This window comes from Hipposideros armiger, unplaced genomic scaffold (assembly GCF_001890085.2).
Source record: "Hipposideros armiger isolate ML-2016 unplaced genomic scaffold, ASM189008v1 scaffold_74, whole genome shotgun sequence".
NCBI classification, from domain to species: Eukaryota; Metazoa; Chordata; class Mammalia; order Chiroptera; family Hipposideridae; genus Hipposideros; species Hipposideros armiger.
The window spans coordinates 4,287,633-4,305,892 of record NW_017731424.1 but is presented as its reverse complement, the minus strand read 5'-3'; the positions used below and the strand labels follow the sequence as shown (position 1 = coordinate 4,305,892).

The 18,260-nt window shown below is 48.5% G+C and overlaps 1 protein-coding gene across 1 annotated transcript in view; it reads right to left on the bottom strand.

The window, feature by feature from the left end:
- TACC2 (transforming acidic coiled-coil containing protein 2) overlaps positions 1-18,260 on the bottom strand; it is a 166,333-nt gene that overhangs the window by 125,208 nt on the left and 22,865 nt on the right. The window contains exons 2-3 of the mRNA XM_019642916.1: positions 3,767-9,055; positions 3,096-3,209 (exon numbers count right to left, since the gene is read on the bottom strand). Of these exons, the coding sequence (XP_019498461.1) occupies positions 3,096-3,209; positions 3,767-9,055 (5,403 nt within the window). The remainder of the gene's footprint in view (positions 1-3,095; positions 3,210-3,766; positions 9,056-18,260) is intronic.

Genomic DNA, 18,260 nt, shown 5'->3' with positions numbered 1-18,260 from the left:
CCAGAACCTGCAGCTACTACACTTGAATCAGTGACCTCGCGGCGACTCAATGAAGCTGGTACAGTTGTCATCCCCATTCTACAGATGGGCCAACTGAGGCCATGTACAGAACCCGTCGTGGGCAGAGCTGGGGTAGGAATCGGGAGCCCCTGCTCTGAACTCCATTGCCACCCTAGCTCCTGGCCATGTCCGCTGAAGTATGGCCACCCAGCTGCTCCCAGGCTGCTGCTGAATTTCACCTTTACCTGCAACACCTGGGGCTCCCAGGACATGCACCCGCTGGCCTTCGCCAGGTTTTCTCTGAGACCTGCCCAGGGCCACGACACAGCTCCCTCATTGCAAACGGGCTCACCAGAGGTACTGAGCCTCCTCTTCCAGGCCAAAAAGAGTTCCCGGTGTTTTTGTTAAACTTGTAGGAGTGAGGCTGCTGGGCAGAGCAACCTGGGTCTTTGGGGTCCCCATGGGAAGGCTTGCCCTTCTGGTTCACGGTCGACAGCTGTTACAACTCAGTGAGGGGTTGGGATGTCCAATACAGCAGCCCCTCGCCACATACTCAGCTACCGAGTGCTTAGAAGGTGGCTGGTCCAAACTGTAGGCATGTGCTGTGACTATAACATGTAACACACACCAGATTTCAAAGACTTATTATGAAAACAAGCATGTAGAATATGGCCTTAATAATTTTTATATTAATTACACGTTGAAATGATAATATTTGTGATATACTGGTTGAATAAAATACATATGATCAAAATTGATTTTATATTTTGATTTTCTGTTTAGTTTTTTAACATGGCTACTGGAAAATTCAAGATTACATCTGCGGCTCTTGTCATATTTCTATTGGACAGAGGTGGTCTGTACCCTTCTGGAGGCCTCTGAGTGCCTACTAGATATAAGCTGGGATCTGTTGTAGCCTATTGGCTCAGATGTTGCCACCTCTTTAATTCTTCTCAAAGAAAGGAAGCCAGAGGTCACCCCATGTGGAAGGCTGGAAGGTGGGGGTCCAATCAGAATTCTCCCCCAAAATCCTCAACCAATGGGAGGGTGGAAGAACTTTTTCCCAAGAGCCCAAAGCCCAGGCAAGGCCAGCCCTCTCCATCATCATTTCCTTCAAGGACCAGGGCAAAGCAGGTTGCGGAGCCAAATGATCTAAACAGAAGGAGACCTCAAGCCACAAGGGAAAGCCATGTACGCAAAACCCACACATGTAATTTTAAAATTTCTGGTAGTCATAATAAAAACGGGAAAAAGAAATAAGTGAAATTAATTTTAATAATATAGTCTCACCCGAGGCATTCAAAATATTCTCATTTTAACCTATAATCAATGGATCTCATATTCTTTTTTCCATACTAAATCTTCAACGTCTGGTGTAGATTTTATACTTACAGCACATCTCCCTTCACATGTGACGAGTGGCTGCCTCACCAGACGCTACAGCTCTAGACAGCCTACAAGTCTGACACCCAAAGGACCCTCCACCAGAGGAAAATGAGCAGAGAGACTGGTCACAACCTAAATGTGCACTGCTCAGTAAACTGATAAGTCATACAATTTCAGCCACTAAGATTTGTTTGCAAAGAGCTCTGATGGCAGGGAGAAAGCAACTCCATGAATATTTAAACAGAAAAAAACGGGGTGAAAATACACAAAAGCAATAAATAACAGTAATCGTTAGGTGGTGTGGTTGTGAACCTTTCTCTTTTCCTTTATACTTGTCTATAGCTTATCAATGCTCTAATACTAATTTAGAAATTATTTTAAAATGTAAAGAGATTAAAACAAGTCATGAAATATTCATTGAGCTACTACATGTTTGGCCCTAAGTTCTCCAAGAAGGTGATGAAACACCCAGCGACTGAAGACGGAACTCACGTATCATTTGTGGGGAGAGGGAGCATTCGCCCCATTAGGTATTTTCCCCACACTTTAACTGGGAATGGCAAAATCCACACCAGCATGGGCGGCAGGGCACTACGTGCTGAGTCAGCAGCAGAGACACGTGTCTAATGCAGATCAAACCTGCATGTGTGTCAGCAAAAGGCGCCTGCATTTCGCTGGCCTGCAGTTATGAGGGTGGCCCTTGTAGGGCAGGAAAGGCGGCTGGGTGTCGATGGAAATGCTCAGACTCGAAAAACAGGTGATCACATTCTTTCAGCATGTGCAAAATGTGAGCCAAATCATTTATAAAATGCCTGCAGCTGTTTGGGAGGATACACTAGCCAGCCACAGGTACTAATTTAAAGTCCAGCCCCGCCCTGCTCACATATGCATCACGTACGTGCGTGCGTGCGCACACACACACACACACACACACACACACACACGGAGCACCGCAACAGCCAAAGGCCTAAGGATGCTGCATAGCCGGTTCACAATGTGTCTGTTCACAGTATCTCCATTTCCCCAAAAGGATGAAACTCCTGAGCAGCAGCTTCTGCACAACCATAGGTAGCATTTCGCTTCCAAAAGAACAGGCAGGCACCCTGCAAGTGCGAAGGTCTGGGAGTCACAGTTGTATCTGTCATTTGTCCCCCTCTAATCCTGAGATCTCTGTGGAGTGTGACTGCTGTTGGTGATCAGACATTCCTGCTTCAGACAGTAAATCAATGTTGAGTCCATTTGCCTCGAAAGGGAATAGCTACCTTAGCGGCTGTCTAGGGCTCAGGGGGGTGGGGAGTTGGAGTGTGATGTCTAAGGGGTACGGGCTTTCCTTGCGGGGGGGACAACAACGTTTTAAAATGGATTGTGGTGATGGCTGCACAACTCTGTGATTATACTAAAAGCTATTGAATTGTATACTTTAAATGAGTGAATTCTATGGTATGTGAATTCCATCTCAATAAAGCTGATTTTTTGGTTTTTGTGTTTCAAACAGTAAGTAATAAGCTCAGATAGGGAAGCAACTCACTTCAATGCCTTTTACAGCAACGAAGCTTTCAGTCATGTCAGGCCCTTCTTTACCTGTATGAAGAATCGGGAAGGGCTATTTGCTTCGTTCTTACACAAGGACTCGAGTGTGGGCAGTTCTCATCCTGTCTCTGTTGAGGGAAGGTAGCGTGGTTCTCCAGAGCTGACACCCTTTCACTCACCGTTCTGCTCCTCCCGCACTGCTGGCCTCGCCGGAAATGGCCTCGCCGGTGACATCTGGAGCACCCTTCTCAGGAATGGAAGCTAAGGTGGCTGGGCCAGGCCCGGGGCTCTTTCTGGGATAATGTAAAGAAAGCGATCGGTGGTGAGAAGGGCACTTCTCTTGGTGTCCTATTGAAAAGCCCAAGTCCCAACCAAAGCTTTAAATGACGACTATGCCAAAATCCCTAGGAAAAAAATTAGTTTCAGGCAGTCGATAGCTTTGACATTCTTCTGGATCATTTAGGCCTCTCTGCATAAGTATATCCAGATTCAAAGCAGATGTATCTGGACTCCAGGAAAACATACGGTTGACTATATAACCTATGACCCATAGTGCACTGCCAGCCAGTAAACATTTCGTGCTTTCCAAACAGTTTAAGTGCGATGAATTGAAGAACACGAGAAAAGGCGTAAGACATGTTAAACAAACATCTCCTACACACCACCCATGACTCACATTTTTCAGAATCTCAGCCCTTGCAGAGATTGTAAGCAGGTAAATGTAGACAATTAGACTTGGAAAACTTAGATTACCAACTGCCCGTGTATTTGATTGACTTATAGAAATCGGGGTGAGAACCACTTTTGAAGCCGACCCCACGTTCCCATGGGAATTGGTTATTTTAAGTACCTTTCGGCGCGAACTGCTTCTGGAACCAGGATTTGCGGCTTTGGGTCATGAGTTTCGTCAGGTTCTGGAGGTGAGGAGACACACACCTTCCCGTTCTCAGCAGGAGCAGGAAGCTCAGGCCGGGGCTGCTGCTCAGCCTCCTGGGGCCCAGCTGGGCTCTCCCCGCGCAGGGTGGCTGCAGCCTCCATCCCCGGAGGCCCCTCAGAGCAGCCTGGGGCCTCACAGCTCCCTGGCAGCGTGGAGGCAGGAGCCACGCCGGAGAGCATCCTCGTAGCACCTGTTTCCGGCAGGTCACCAGACACATGTGCCCCGGTCTCAGCGGTGCTCAAAGTGATGTCACCCTCTGCTTCCCCAGCAGTTCCTGCCACCAAGCCCGGCTCCAGGGGCGTATCCGTCACTTCTCCAGCTGCTGGCTCAGGGGCACTCTGACTGCCCTGGGCATTCTGTGTTTCCGAGATCCCAGCAGCACCTCCATGCCTCTTTTCACCCCCAGGTGTGTCGGGGGCCCAGGGCTCACTGACAGCCTCGGCCACAATCGGAACATCCCCATGGGGAGAAGATGCTCGCAGGGCAGAGGTGGACGCTGGCATGTCACCTGGAGCCCCTGTGTGAGCAAGACCCCTGGCCTCATCTTCGCTGGGTTGACTGTTGCTGGCGGATGTTCCCTGGTGCTGTTTTCCAGAAGGAATTCTATCATCTTGAACCAAGTCCCCTTCCCGGTGGCTCTGGGGAGCCACCTGCAATTCAGCAGCTTTCTCCACCGGAGTCCCTGGAGAAGCGGCCTGTGAAGAGAGGCCCAAAGCCGAGTCCTGCCAGCGGCTTCCCCCCTGTGAGGGGGCCTGGCCTCCAAGCCTCAGCCCGCCTTCCCCGGCCCCCTCCGCCGTCTCGCTTTCCTTCAGCATCTGCGGGGCGCCAGTCATTTCCTTCCCCACGTTGGCACCTGGCAGGCTCTGCTCTGAGGCCGGCCCCACCAGCTCTGGCAGCTTCTCTGGAGCTGGATCCTGGGGAACCAGATGGGAAATCTCAGCCTCTACAGCCAACTCGTGCCTCCTCTCCTTTGAGTTCACCCAGAGTCCAGCAGGAGGGGCAGGGAGAGGGGCTACAGCCACTCCATCTGGAAGCTTCTCTGGGCTGAATGACATGGCCAGGTCCTTGCCTGCCAGGCTCCTCCCAGCTCCTGCCTTTTCTCCCGATGTCCGCTGAGGCCGATCTGCGGTCAGGGCCCCGAGCACAGACTTCTCAAAGATCTTGGTGATGTGCTCCCTGAAGTCAGGGAACCCGGCAACCGTGCTGGTCTGCTTGGAGCTTGCATCCACACCACGTGATGCGCCCATCGTCGGATCCTGGGAAGGTTCTACCATCTTCTCCCCACTGCTTTCCGGCCGGCCTGCTGCATCACCTGCCATGCCCTCCTCACTGGCAGGGCACTCAGGAGGCTCACAGGGGTGGGCACCTGCATCGGAACCGCTTGCCGCTTTCTTCTCCCCTGTCGTCAGCTTACCATCGGCCAGAAACGGCGTCCTGTCCAGGTAGGGTACGGAGTCCACAAGTTCCTCAAAGGTCCCGGCTTTGAGGCTTCCACTGCTGTCTCGCCCTGCAGAGATTTCCCCACCTGCACCTCCTGGCTCAGAGAGGGGGCCAAGGGAGCCAGCAGACAGCTTCCTGGAGGCGGCATTTCCCAAGGCAAGCAGGGGCTCCGCTATGGGACAAGGGCTTTCACCAGGACCTCTGGGACCTCGAGAGGAAACCTCTTTCACTTCACAGTCTTCTGCGCCTTTCCTGGCAGCACCGTCAATATGCAGGTAAGGAGTGTCAAGAACAGTCTCTTCTGGTGGCCCAGATGGCAGGAGCCTCTTAAGGTCAGGGACAGCCTGGGCTGCAGAAATATCCACTGTGCTCCTCAGAGTCTCACCCAGCTCTCCTGCTGGCAGCAAGGTATCCTGGGAGCTGGCCGAGGGCTGGTCAGCTTGGCCAGGCTCACCTGGGGCAGACGTGGAAGCTTGCTCCCCAGGGGAGAGGCACTGCTCAGTCTGAAGCAAGCCACTGCTTAGAGCAGCTCCTCCTGGCTCCTCTGGAGCCCGCTGCATCCCCAGGTCTCCTTCATCAGCACCCCCACCAGTCTCAGTAGCCCCACCTTCTGCACCACGCTCCTCGGCTGATGGGAAACTTCCAAGAAGCTTTTGGGCCTCTGCATCCAAGGCGTTGTTGGGGCACTCCATTTCCTTCTGCGGGGCCGGTGCTGGTCGGTGCCTGCCTTCCTGGGTCTCATCACATGCCTCTCTCTCCGGAGCATCCTGAGTGGGTGTGACGCCGGGGCTGGCAGGCACTGGGGCTGGCAGGCAGTGAGCTACATCCAGGAGTGGTACTGAGTCAGGCCGACAAGGTAGGGCCCCCACTGTGTTCCCACTTGCCTTCTCCATCTTACGCAAGCCCTTGAGTGGGGGGCAAGTGTCAGCAGCTTCAGAAACTTCTGTATCCCCGCGGCAGGCTTCATCATGCTGGCTACTGCCTTTTGGCCCAGCAACCAGCTCCTGCTGGGACTTGCTCAGCCCCTGCCCAGCACAGCAGCTTTCCTTTGTGGTTAAGCCTCCTGCAACAGAGGAGTCTTGTAAGGTGTCTGCTGCAGGACGCGAGGCCTTGGGGGACTGACTGCCAGTGCATGCTCCCTCTTGTCCACTCTCCCCTAGTCCTGACAACTCCGAGTGCTCTGTCACAGCGCATTGCAGATCTGTGTCCCTGGGAGCTGAACTTGGAGCATCAGACAGGCTGCCTTTGGAGGACTCACTTTGAAGTTCTGTGTCAGAAGCCTGCTCCTCTCCTCCGTGAGTGGGCAAGCTCACCTCCTCCTGAGCTTCCACAGGTCCGTGGATTTGGGGCGAATCTGCACCTGGGTCCTTCAAACCTGGATCACTTGGAGAAGTCTCTTTCTCATTTTCACACGGCTGGGCCTTCTCCCTGAGCGTATCAACGACAGATGCTTCTGGGTCCAATTGGGATGGGTGAAGATGGTTCTCAGAAGATATTGGGGGCCCCTCGGGTGCAGTTACTTGCATCCAGCTGTTTCCTGGGGAGGGCGGATTTCCCTGCTGATCTTGCTCCGGGCTGAGCATCGTAAGCCCACAGTCCACTGCTAAGCTCTCCCCATCGGGGGGATGTGGCTCCTCAACTTGGACTTCCTGTCCAGCTGCATCACGCTCCAGCCCACGGGGTTGGGGGGACGTCAGCAAGCCCTCCCCATCACAGCTGCCGGGCCCCTGCACAGACGGGTGGCTCCTCGTCTGTATTTCAGATGAGCTCTCCACCTCCTGAGCTTTGGGGACGACCTCTGCAGCCGGAGTTGACAGGAAGTCTGATTTCTCAGATTCTAAAGCAGGAAGAGAGTCCATTCTTCCCAGTCCCCCCACGTCCTGAAGGGTGTCAGGACGTTTGGGCTGCAATCCCGGCCCCTCCCAGGCAGCTCCTTCGGGAATAACGTGTTCACTGGCTCCATCTGGCCCAGGGGGCGGGACAGGACCCTGCTCATGGAGCTCGTGCACTGAGCCAGACTCATGGACCACACGGGCCCCTGAGCTGCGAGCTGCAGCTTCTGATGAAGAGCAGGGCCCGTCTGCGTGCCCGGGTTCCTCCTTTCTGAGTGGCTGTGCTGAGGCCATGCTCGGAAGGACTTTGCTCCCCGTGTCACTGGTGAGCTTTGAAACCTCGTCTTTCTCTATCTCTGGGTTGGTCTTGCCGCTGAAGGCCCGGGGTTGCTCTCCACACAGGTTCCCAGGATCTGCGCCGTCAGGCGGCTCTAGGGCGTCTTCCTGTTGTATAGGGTCAGCCCCAGGTCGTCTGCTTTTCTCCTCAGCAACAGCTGGGCTGTCAGGGGCCTTGGCTTCATCCTCTGACCCAGATAACCTTCTGGAACTTTTGTCTGATGCACAGGGAGGAGGGGTCAGCACTGCTTGTGGGGCTTTGAGGCTCTGCTCCCTGTAGCAGAGCTCTGCTCTCTCCTGGCTTGAACAGGCAGGAACCTCTTCAGGGCTCCCTTCCAGACCCTCTCTTTCACTTCCAAGATCTAATGCATGATTCTCCTGTCCCACCAGCCCTGCAGCTGCCAGCTCTTTCGCCGGATCTGTAAGAACGGGCATCTCAGCCCCTGAAACTATCTCCCTGGCCAGCCAGCTGGGTTCTTCTACAGCAACAGAGGCCCGAGCAGCAGTCTGAGAAGTGAGGCTTGCAGCTGGGCGCGCATCCTCAGCACTCACAAGCTGAGCCCCTTCAGGTTGGCGGTCTGCTGCCACGCAGACAGCTTTATTGGGCTCGGTTTCTTGTGTCCCCATCTGTGAGTGATACTGAGCATTACTGGCATCCAAAATCTCCATCCAAGAGTCCCTGGCCCCCAGCGCCAGGGCAGGACACAATGAATCCCAGGGCATTTGAGCCCCCATTTGCTGCTGGCAGCTTTCCCGGGAAACAGCAATTGCCTCAGCTTCTGGGGCAGCCCCTGAGCTGCCCCCAGTGGGACAGCAGGCCCCAAGGAATCTCGAGTCGGCAGCTGAATCCTGAGGCGGCACCTCTACTTCACAGTTTTCTCTGCCTGAGGCTCTGGGGGCCGGATCTTGTGGGGTTGGGGTCTTGGGCTTTGGGGGGTACTCCTCCAGGCCAGCTGAACTCTCCTTGCCTGACTGGGTTGCAGGAGGGCTCCCAGGAGCCACTTGTATAGAAGCTGCCACTTGCCCGGACTTTGGCAGGGGGAAGCCACCTGCAGCCTCTTTCTCTTGGGACTCGAAACCACCAAGCCGGCCATCTTCCCCACACAGCTGTCCCTTCGCTGGCTCTCTGGGAGGTGCTGGTGAAGTTCCTGGTGACTGATTCGTGGAACTGGAGAACGTGGATTTTTGTCCCCCTTCTTTCAGGGCTTCCTCTCTTCCAGAACTGGGTGCAATGGCAACCACACTGTGCTGAGTGGGGCTGTCCCCACAAGGGGCAAATGCTGCCAGGGAGTCCCCTGGGGCATGTGGAGAAAGTTCCTTCCTGGGGTGCTGAGCGAGGGGCTGGGCGAGGGGCCAGTCTTCAGGTGCTGCTGCTGGACTTGCCAAGCAAGCTTCCGGGGGGCCCTCGGCAAAGGGCATAGTGGCTGAGGGGCACTCTTGTGCCCAGGGCACTGGCGGTCGGGGCAGTGGAGAACCTTCTGGGCCTCTGGCTTTATGTGGGTGCTTCTTTGGTTCAGTCACCTCTGGGGACACGATGCATGGATCCAAGCTGGCAGCACCCTCAGAAAGCAAGCAGGAGCCTCCGTGCCCGATGCTGCAACAATGAGAACACTGAATGTTTTATAGGTTCTCACGGATGCCAAGGACAGAGCCACATCCCAGGCAGAATTACCCCAACCCTACCCGACGACAGGCCACAAAACACACCATCCCCATGCAGTTCATTCCTACCCCTCTCGGTTCCATCCCTCCCATAACCATTACACAAGCCATCACTTTCTCCAAAAATCAACACGGGGAACCTCAAACATTCAGTTTGGGGCTTTCCATGCTGGTCAGTACTAAATAGGGAAATACGGAAACAACTCATAATAGTCTAAAATGCGAGAAACTCCAAGTTTTTAAATAAGTTTAATATAATAATAGAGGGTTTGATCCAGTTTTGTGTAGTTTGCAAGGAGGTCCCAAACACTCCTGGGGATCCTTAGATGTTTTGGGGGGAGGGGAGAGGCACAAACAAGCACAGCCATGCTTTGAAATAAAGAGCCAGTCTTGATAATAGTTAACTTGAGTCTTCACATTCAACAGGTGCTGCTGTGAGAGGCATAATCCAAAAGCCATTCTATTTAGCTGTGGAATTCCTGTATGTGACCTAAATATAGCTCTTGGGAGTTGAATTACTTTATACCCTTATTTGTCTTGAACACACTTTAGCTGAACAATGTGGGAAGAAAAACTATGAAGTGTGCCAGGAAACTTGGGGGAACCGGGCTCAGAATTGCGGACTTGCTATAGGTAAACAACTATCCATTTCTTGTGAAGTAGCTTATCACATGCTCTATGTTTCTCAATTCTATGTAGGTTTAATTAAGTGCGTTTTTAAATTTAAAAAAATAATACATTGCCAATACAAAATTTTGAAAATGTATAAAGGTAACAGAAATATGGCTTTTTAAAGGCTCTTACCATTTTCTTTAAAGTTATCATAGGGAGGAAAATGTACAGACTCTTCTTGTAACTGTGTGTTACATACATACACATTCACACACACCTAGACCCACAGCGTTTTGGATGTGACCAGTGGAAAAAAATTCTCTCTAAAATGCTCAGTACCAAAATTCTTGCTTTCCATGCAATGCATATACAATCACGTATGAGGGATGCATGCAGTGGGAATGTGAAGTACGTTCCTGTTAAAATTTCGAAATCTATGTTATGGATTGAGTTGTGCCCTTCCCCCCGAATCCATACGTTGAAGCCCTAACACCCAATGTTACTGTATTTGGAGACAAAGCTTTTAAGGAGATAATTAATTAAATGAAGTCATACGGATAGAGTCCTAATTCAACAGGACTGGTGTGCTTACAAGAAGAGGAAGGGACACTAAGAGTGCCCTCTTCCAAGAAAAGACACAGCAAGAAGGTGCCATCTACAAGCCAAGAGGAAAGATCTCACCAGAAACCAACCCTGCAGGCACCCTGAACTTGGACCTCCAGCCCCTAGAACTGTGAGAAAATTAATTTGTGTTGTTGAAGCCACCTCAGGCACTCTGTTATGGCAGCCTGAGCAGACTAATACAATAGGTGTAAGGATACTATCCTCTCCACATTGTTGAGGTTACAAGTTTCCAAAATGAAAAGTTGGGAAGATAATTATAGATGAAATTCAGTGGACATCAAGTCTTTGCGTGGATTGTCTCTTTTGCCCTTGCTGATGGGTGTAAACTGCTGCCATTTTGCAGACGAGAACATTGAGAACAGAGAGGTTGAGCTTGAGTTTGATGGGCCATGATGTTCTTATTCATTCTATGCTGCCTCCAAGATAAGAACTTCCAAGGACGGAGGCTGAATGTTTTTGCCCCCAAATTCTTATGTTGAAATCTAATCCCCAAGGTGAGAGTATTAGAAGGTGGGGCCTTTGGGAGGTTATTTGTTCATGAGGGTAGAGACCTGGTAAATGGGATTAGTGTCCTTATAAAAGGGACCTCAGAGAGCTCCCTTGCCCTTTCCACCGTGGGAGACACAGGAGAAGATGGCCATCTATGAACAATGGAGCTGGCTCTCACCAGACATGGCATCTGCTGATGCCTGGACGTTGGACCTCCAGCCTCTAGAATCGTGAAAAATAAATGTTGTTTAAGCCCCCAGTCTGTGGTATAATATTTTTGTTATAGCGGCCTGAACAGACTGAGACAGACGGCAAGAGGCTCCCTGGCTTCATTCCAGCCTTTCACCAAGCCCCTCGCCTGTAAAATGCATGTGACATCCTATGACATCCTTGAAGGAGGCGTGTACACATCATCACAACACCAGTCATCCTTATTTAATGCCTGCTCCTGAACGTATGACAAGAATGGTGTGCCTGAGGCCCTGAAAGGTTCAAGATGGACCCAAGAGAGAGTTGGCTACTCTCTCAACCAGGTGATCATTTTCTGACCCAAAAGCAGAGCTGACAAGAGCAAAGAAGAGGAAACTCAGAGAGTAAGTTATCTGAATTCCTCCAATTTCCAAATGGCCACGAGGACTGAAGTGCCCACGAGAGCTCTGGCTCAGCACCAGCTGGCACATGGGACACCACCTGGGATGCAGTAAGGAGCCAGGCCTGGCCTTCTGGAAATCATGAACTCAAGAGGGCTCACAAGCTGCAAGGCTATTGGCTCCATGGATTGTTCCAGAACCAGCAACTCTGCACTCCACATCTGGTCATTTTCCTTTAAACAAGCCCTTGACATTTAATTGTGTCCCACCTATTAACTAGAGCTCAAACCATTTAGTAGCTAATGAGAATAATGGTGTGTGATTCTGAAATGAAGCACTCCTATTTAGGTCGGCTTGCTCAAGGAGCACACGAAACACCCCGCTCCACGCTGGTAATAAGACAGACAAAGCCACTTCCTCGTCCCCACCTCTGGCAGGAGCGGCCAGTTTAAGAGGAGTATGTCTTCCCTTCAGGCTGACTGAAGTCATTATCATCTGGGCGCAAGATGATAAACTCCCTGGATTTGGGCCCTTGAAAACTTGTGGGTCTTATCACAGAGCAACCAGGAACAAACCTCCCACTGAGCGTGAGGTTCATACTTCTTCCACAAGAAGAACCCAGCATCGGTTTATTTCACAGAAGCTGAGCGCGGCAAATCTCTTTGATGAGCCATCAGAAGCAATTCTGAAAGCCGGATTAAAGCCACACACCAGGAGCAGATTTGCCTCGGGGCAGGCAAAACTCTAAGAACGGATCTGTTGAGGGCTCAGCATTAATCGAAGCTTACATAATGTCCTTTTATGCTTCAAGATTGAGTCGAAATGTGTGGGACGGAGGTTCTGCTCAGAATTCAAAGGCATGCTCCCCGTGGGCTGGGCTCTCAACGGAAGGCTTTCAGCCTGAAGGGGGCACTGCCTTTGTGTGGAGGTCGGGAGGGCACTGGGACTGCAGCCTCCTTGGTGCAGACAAGACACCCCAGCACGACACAGGGAGAAGCATGGGGTGCGGACCTGGAAGGCGGGGTGATTTGCTGCAGCAAAGTTCTGAGCAGACCTGGGGAGGCAGAAAAGCATCCCCCCCATCCCCCCCACCACACACACACACACACACATACTACCCTAGCTGAAGACAATCGCAATTGCATCCCGAGGGGTTCGAACTAAGTGCATAGTTCTGAAGGCAACACACCAGCTGACCAGGAATGCTTGGAGAGAGGAAGGAGCCAGCTGAGGACAAAAACAAGCATGGCTGTGCACTGCCAGGCTTTACGATCAGCAAAACCAGACAGCAAAACTGTCAGGATGGAGAGTTGCCATGCACTGAGCATTTGCTAAGGCTAGGGCCATGCTAAGCACTTTTCAGTTGTGATTGCCTGGTAGAGACGATGCCCCCCACGCACTGCTATTGCGCACGTGATGAAATATTCCTAGAGAGATTCAAGGCCAGACCTGGGGTTGCAGAGCCCCTTTGCAAAGCAAGCTCAAGCCCCCGGCTGCCTGCTCTAGAGCCCTGCCACTTCCCACTTCCCCACACTGCTGGCCCGGCCTCTTCTCCCTCCAATCTGGCCCCGCTTCCTTCTGTTGTCCAGGCTCCAGCCAGAGCAATGGCTTAGAAATGAAAGCCTGATCCTGTCACCACCACCCTGGGGGGGTTGGCGGGGGAGAGACTCTCAGGTGGCTTCACTTTGCTCTCAGCTGTGGCCCCAGCCAACACTTCCTGCCTTGTCTGTCCCACATAGAGCTCCCCATCCTGCATCTGCCTGGAGCCTGGAATCCCCCGAGCCCTCCTCAGCCCCAGTCTTTACTTCTCAGCAAAGTGTCCTGACCCGACCTCTCGGATCAGACCTTTCACAGGCCCACCTACTGATGGCACTAGTCACAGCTGCCCATCAACATTGACTGGTGACCATTTCCCCCACTGGAGGATAATGGAGACTTCATCTTGTCTCTTTTCAATATTGTGAGTGGATGGAGTGCTTGTTGGGGCCTAAACTGTGGGTTGCATCATCTATTCCAGAGACTTTGGAAAAGTAATTTATGTTGTAAGTGATCTGCGCAGAGGAAAGAATTCTCAAGTTAATAAAGAGATGAAAATCGCCACGCCTTTACAACCTTAATATGTATTTCACATAGAAAGGCACCTCCTCGGAAACTCCTTTGTGATCCTAATAGATTCGGTCCAAACCCCATACACGGTCCTAACAATGCCCCCTGCACAGATGCCAGGGGGCCCACTGACCTTGGCAGCCCCGACAGAGTCAGCTTTGTATTTTTAATCCAGTTTTAACTCTTTTCTGCATTCATTCTGAGACAGAAAAACAAAACAAAACATAGACCGCGATGCCTGAGCAACCCAAGCAATAGATGAAGGTCCGAGTCACCAGCCTATTTTATGGAGACATGCCTCTCTGTAGTCCCATAAACCTAAATGGGGGGCGAGCGGGGTAGTCGATGAGTCAGCATAACGGGGGGCCAAGCGGGTTCAATGTTAAAGACATAAAAACCATCCCAGTCTCCTAGCACTAACACAGCTGCGGTGACGAGTTTGGGGAGCTTAACTGCTGTCAAAGTTGGCATCTGAGCCCATAAAAAGACAAGAAACTGCAAGTGTTTTTGATACAAGCTGCCCTTGAAAAGAAAAGCAACTCTTGCTCGTGGCATCTTCTCTCTCGCTCTCTTTTTTTCTTTCTAGGCTTTCCCCACCTCTCCCAAAATAAATGCCAGTTGTTTTGCTGTGCATTTCCATTGAAAACCAGAGAAAGAAATTTGATATGCTGGCTTTTCTGTGTTTTCAGAGAGTCTGGGTTAAAAAGTGTCATAGAAAAAAAATTAGGAATTCCAAGAAGGAAGTGGCACAGGGTGCGAGGACCCAGGTGAGCAGTCCCCTGACTTGAGGAGGAAATAGAGCTGGGCATCTGGGGAGATCCAGGCAGCAAGAGCTCCCACGGGAGATGCCAGAAAAGAGAAACCCCAGAGATGTGCAAAGTACTGGTGAGCATGCACTTGTACCGAGAACACCCAAGTCTAGGAACAAACCACCTGAAAGGTTTATAGGGAAAAATTCTTGAAGCTAACACAAGGCTGGGAATAGTTCCCATTCCTACCAGCCAGAGTGCAAAACCTCATAATTCCTGGGACATTCGTTAGAGTACTAGGAAAGGTCTGGCCTCAGCAGTGGAGAAAATTAACCCTAGACTAAGCACTACTCTGATCCCACTTAACAAAGTGTAAAGGCAAAACCCAAAAGAATTAAGCTGTTCCAAATAACTGCATCCCAGAGCAAAGTTTAAAAATATTTATAGAAGTACAAAAATATCCAGAATCCAAAAGCATAAAGTCCAGTGTCTGGCATGCAAAGAGGCAGGAAAATATGACCCACAATGAAAAGAAAACTCAATCAAAGCTAACCCAGAAATTACACAGATGATAAAGTTGGTACACGAGAACTTTTTAAAAACTATTATGGGGCAGCTGGTTAGCTCAGGTAGTTAGAGCACAATGCTCGTAACACCAATACTGCTGGTTCGATCCCCACATAGGCCACTGAGCTGCACCCACCACAACTAGATTGGAACGCGACTTAACTTGGAGCTGATGGGTCCTGGAAAAATGCCCTCCACAACTAGATTGGAACAACGACTTGACTTGGAGCTGATGGGTCCTGGAAAAGCAGACTGTTCCCCCAATAAAATTTTTTTTAAATTATATTATTAAAAAAAACCCTATTCTAACTGTATTCCATATGTTCAGGAGGCTGGAAGAAAGATTGAGCATGTTAAGTAGAGACATGAAAGATATATTTTTAAAAAAAGGCCAAATCAAACGTTTAGAGATGAAAACTGCAATGTCTAAAATGCAAAACACACTGGGTGGAATTAATAACAGATTAGTCATTACAGAGAAAAATATTGGGTTGTCGGGAAAGTCATGATGCATTTTTGCATACAAAACAATGCAAAAATGCCTCATGACTTTCCCGACAACCCATTATTAGCGACTTAACGATACAGCAACAGAAATGCTCCAAAATGAAACACAGACAGAAAAAGACTGAAAAAAAAAATGAACAGAGCATCAATGGGCTGTGGGACAACTTTATGCAGCTGAATATATGTGTAATTATGTCCCCAAACGCAGGGGGATTGAAAAAAACAATTTGAAGAAATAATGGCTGAAAAATTTCCAAATATGATGTAAACTAGAAACCCCTAGATCCAAGAATCTAGCTCCAAGCACAATAAGAAGCAGCTTACACCAAGGCAATTATAAACCAAATTGCTTAGAACCAGTAAAAAAAAAATAAAAATAAAAAAAAAAAAAAAAATATATATATATATATATATATATATATATATATATATATATATTAAAAGCAGCCAGAGGGGGAAAAAGGCAAAAGAACAAAAGTAAGGGAGACATTAGACTTTTTTGTTGGAAATGATGCATGCTAGAACACAGTGGAGCAATATCTTTAAAGTAGCCAGAGAAAAACAAAAAACAAAAAACTTCCTACCTAGAGCTCTGCCCAGTGAAAATATCTTTCCAAAACACAGGTGAAATAAAATATTTTTTTCAGCTACACAAAAAGAATTAATCACCAGCAGACTTATGTTTCAAGAAATGTTGAAGGAAATCCTTCAAGCCAAAAGAAAATAATACCAGATGGCAATCAGGACTGACACAAAAGAATAAAGAGCACCAGAAATGGCAATCATGCAGCTGAATATGAAGTCTTTTTTTCCTTTTTATTTAAATCGCTTTTAAAAGATAATTCGCTATGTAAAGCAAAACATAACGTTAAGTTGTGGGATTTATAACACATGTAGAGAAATAAAACGTATGACAACAATTGCACAAAGGCTACAGGGGAGAGATGGAGGTATACTGTTGTAAGACTTCTATTATACATGAAATAATATAGTATCACTTGACAGTAGATTGTGATATATTAAAGATGTACATTATGGATATTAAAGCAATCACCCAAAATAATGCAAATAGCTGTAGTTAATAAGTCAAAAGGGAGGTATAGTACAATCATAAAAATGAAGAAGTTTTCCAAAAGAAGGCAAAAAAGAAAAAGAAAAAAGAACATGAACAAGAAAGAGATGGGCAGAGAAAACAAATTATAAGTTGTAGATGTAAACCAACCATATTAATAGCCACATTAAACATAAATGTTATAAACACTCCAGCTAAAATGCAGAGATTTTCAGAGTGGATTTAAAAAGCAATATCCAACTATTGGGTTGTTGGAAAAGTCATGATGCATTTCTGCAACGAAAAACAGAAAAAATGTGTCATGACTTTTCCGACAACCCAATATATGCTGTCTATAAGAAAGGTGTTTCAGGGCTGGCCAAATGGCTCAGTTGGTTAAGAGCTGTCTTGGGACACCAGCTCTGAGCAGTAGGACCGTGGTTTGGATCCCACATCGATGGCCAGTGACGCTGCGCTCTCTACAGCTAAGATGATGAAAAACAGCTCAACCTGGATCTGGGCTGCTGTGAGTTGCTGGCGACGGCGTAGGCTGCAGCAGGGCTGCAGTGGGCTGCCATGAGCTATGTGAGTGGCTGGCAGCCAGCGTGAGCGGCCAGCAGCCAGTGTGAGCTGCCGGGAGCTGCTGTGAGCTGCCGACCAATGACTGGAGACCGATTACCTCACCCGGAAAGAATACAATAATCATCCCAACATGGGCCAGTGAAGCCAAGTCCTCCACAACTAGACTGAAGAACAAAACAGCAATTTGTCTACCTGTCTGTTCCCCTCCCCCGATTCCCCAACGCTATTCCCCTCCCCACAATTCCCCAATAAAATCTTTTAAAAAGAAAGGTGTTTCAAATTTTGCTTAAAAAGCACAAATAGGTTAAAAGTAAAAGAATGAAGGGGCAAGATAAACCATGAAAACGCTGATCAAAAGAAAACTGTTGTGTCTATATTATATTGGACAAAGTAGATGTTGGAGCAAAGAATGTTACCCGCCATAAAGAAGATCACCACAATGATAAAGAGTTGAATTCATCACGAGGACATAAACATCCTAATAAGAGCCTTAAAATATATGAAAAAAAAATGTATAAAAAGAGACATGGACAAATCCACAAGTATAACCTGATAGTTCCACATCTCTTTCTCAATAATCGATTGAATACATAGATAGAAAATCACTATAGATATAGAAGACTGGAACAAAGCTACCAAACAACGTGACCAGATTGACATTTATTAAACATGAGACAATAGTGGCAGAATTACATTCAAGTGCAGATGGCATATTTACAAAGCAAACCATATTCTACACATGAAAAAGTCTCAATAAATGCAAAAGGATTCAAATTATTCAAAGTCTATTATCTGGTTACAATGGATTTAAATTAAATTTCAACAACAGGAAGATACCTGGAAAATCTCCAACTATTTGGAAACTAAATTATATACTCCTAAATAGCCCTCAAGTCAAAGAAGAAATTAAAACAGAAATTAGAAATTTGAACCAAATGAAAATGAAAACAAAATACCAAAATATGTCAGATGCAGGACTTAAGAGTAGCTTTTAATAAACTAAAATATCTATAAGAAGAAGAAGGGCTCAAATCAATGACCTCAGCTTCTACCTTAAGAAACTATAGAAGCATTAGCTGTACAACAGTGTGAATATACTTAACATATTGAACTGTATACTTAAAACTGGTTAAGACGGTTAAGTTTTATGGTATGCAGTTTTTTACCATATAAAAATAATTTTAAAAATCAACAAATAGGGCCGGCCGAGTGGCACAGTTGGTTAAGAGCTGGCCTGGGATGTTAGCTCTGAGCAGCAGG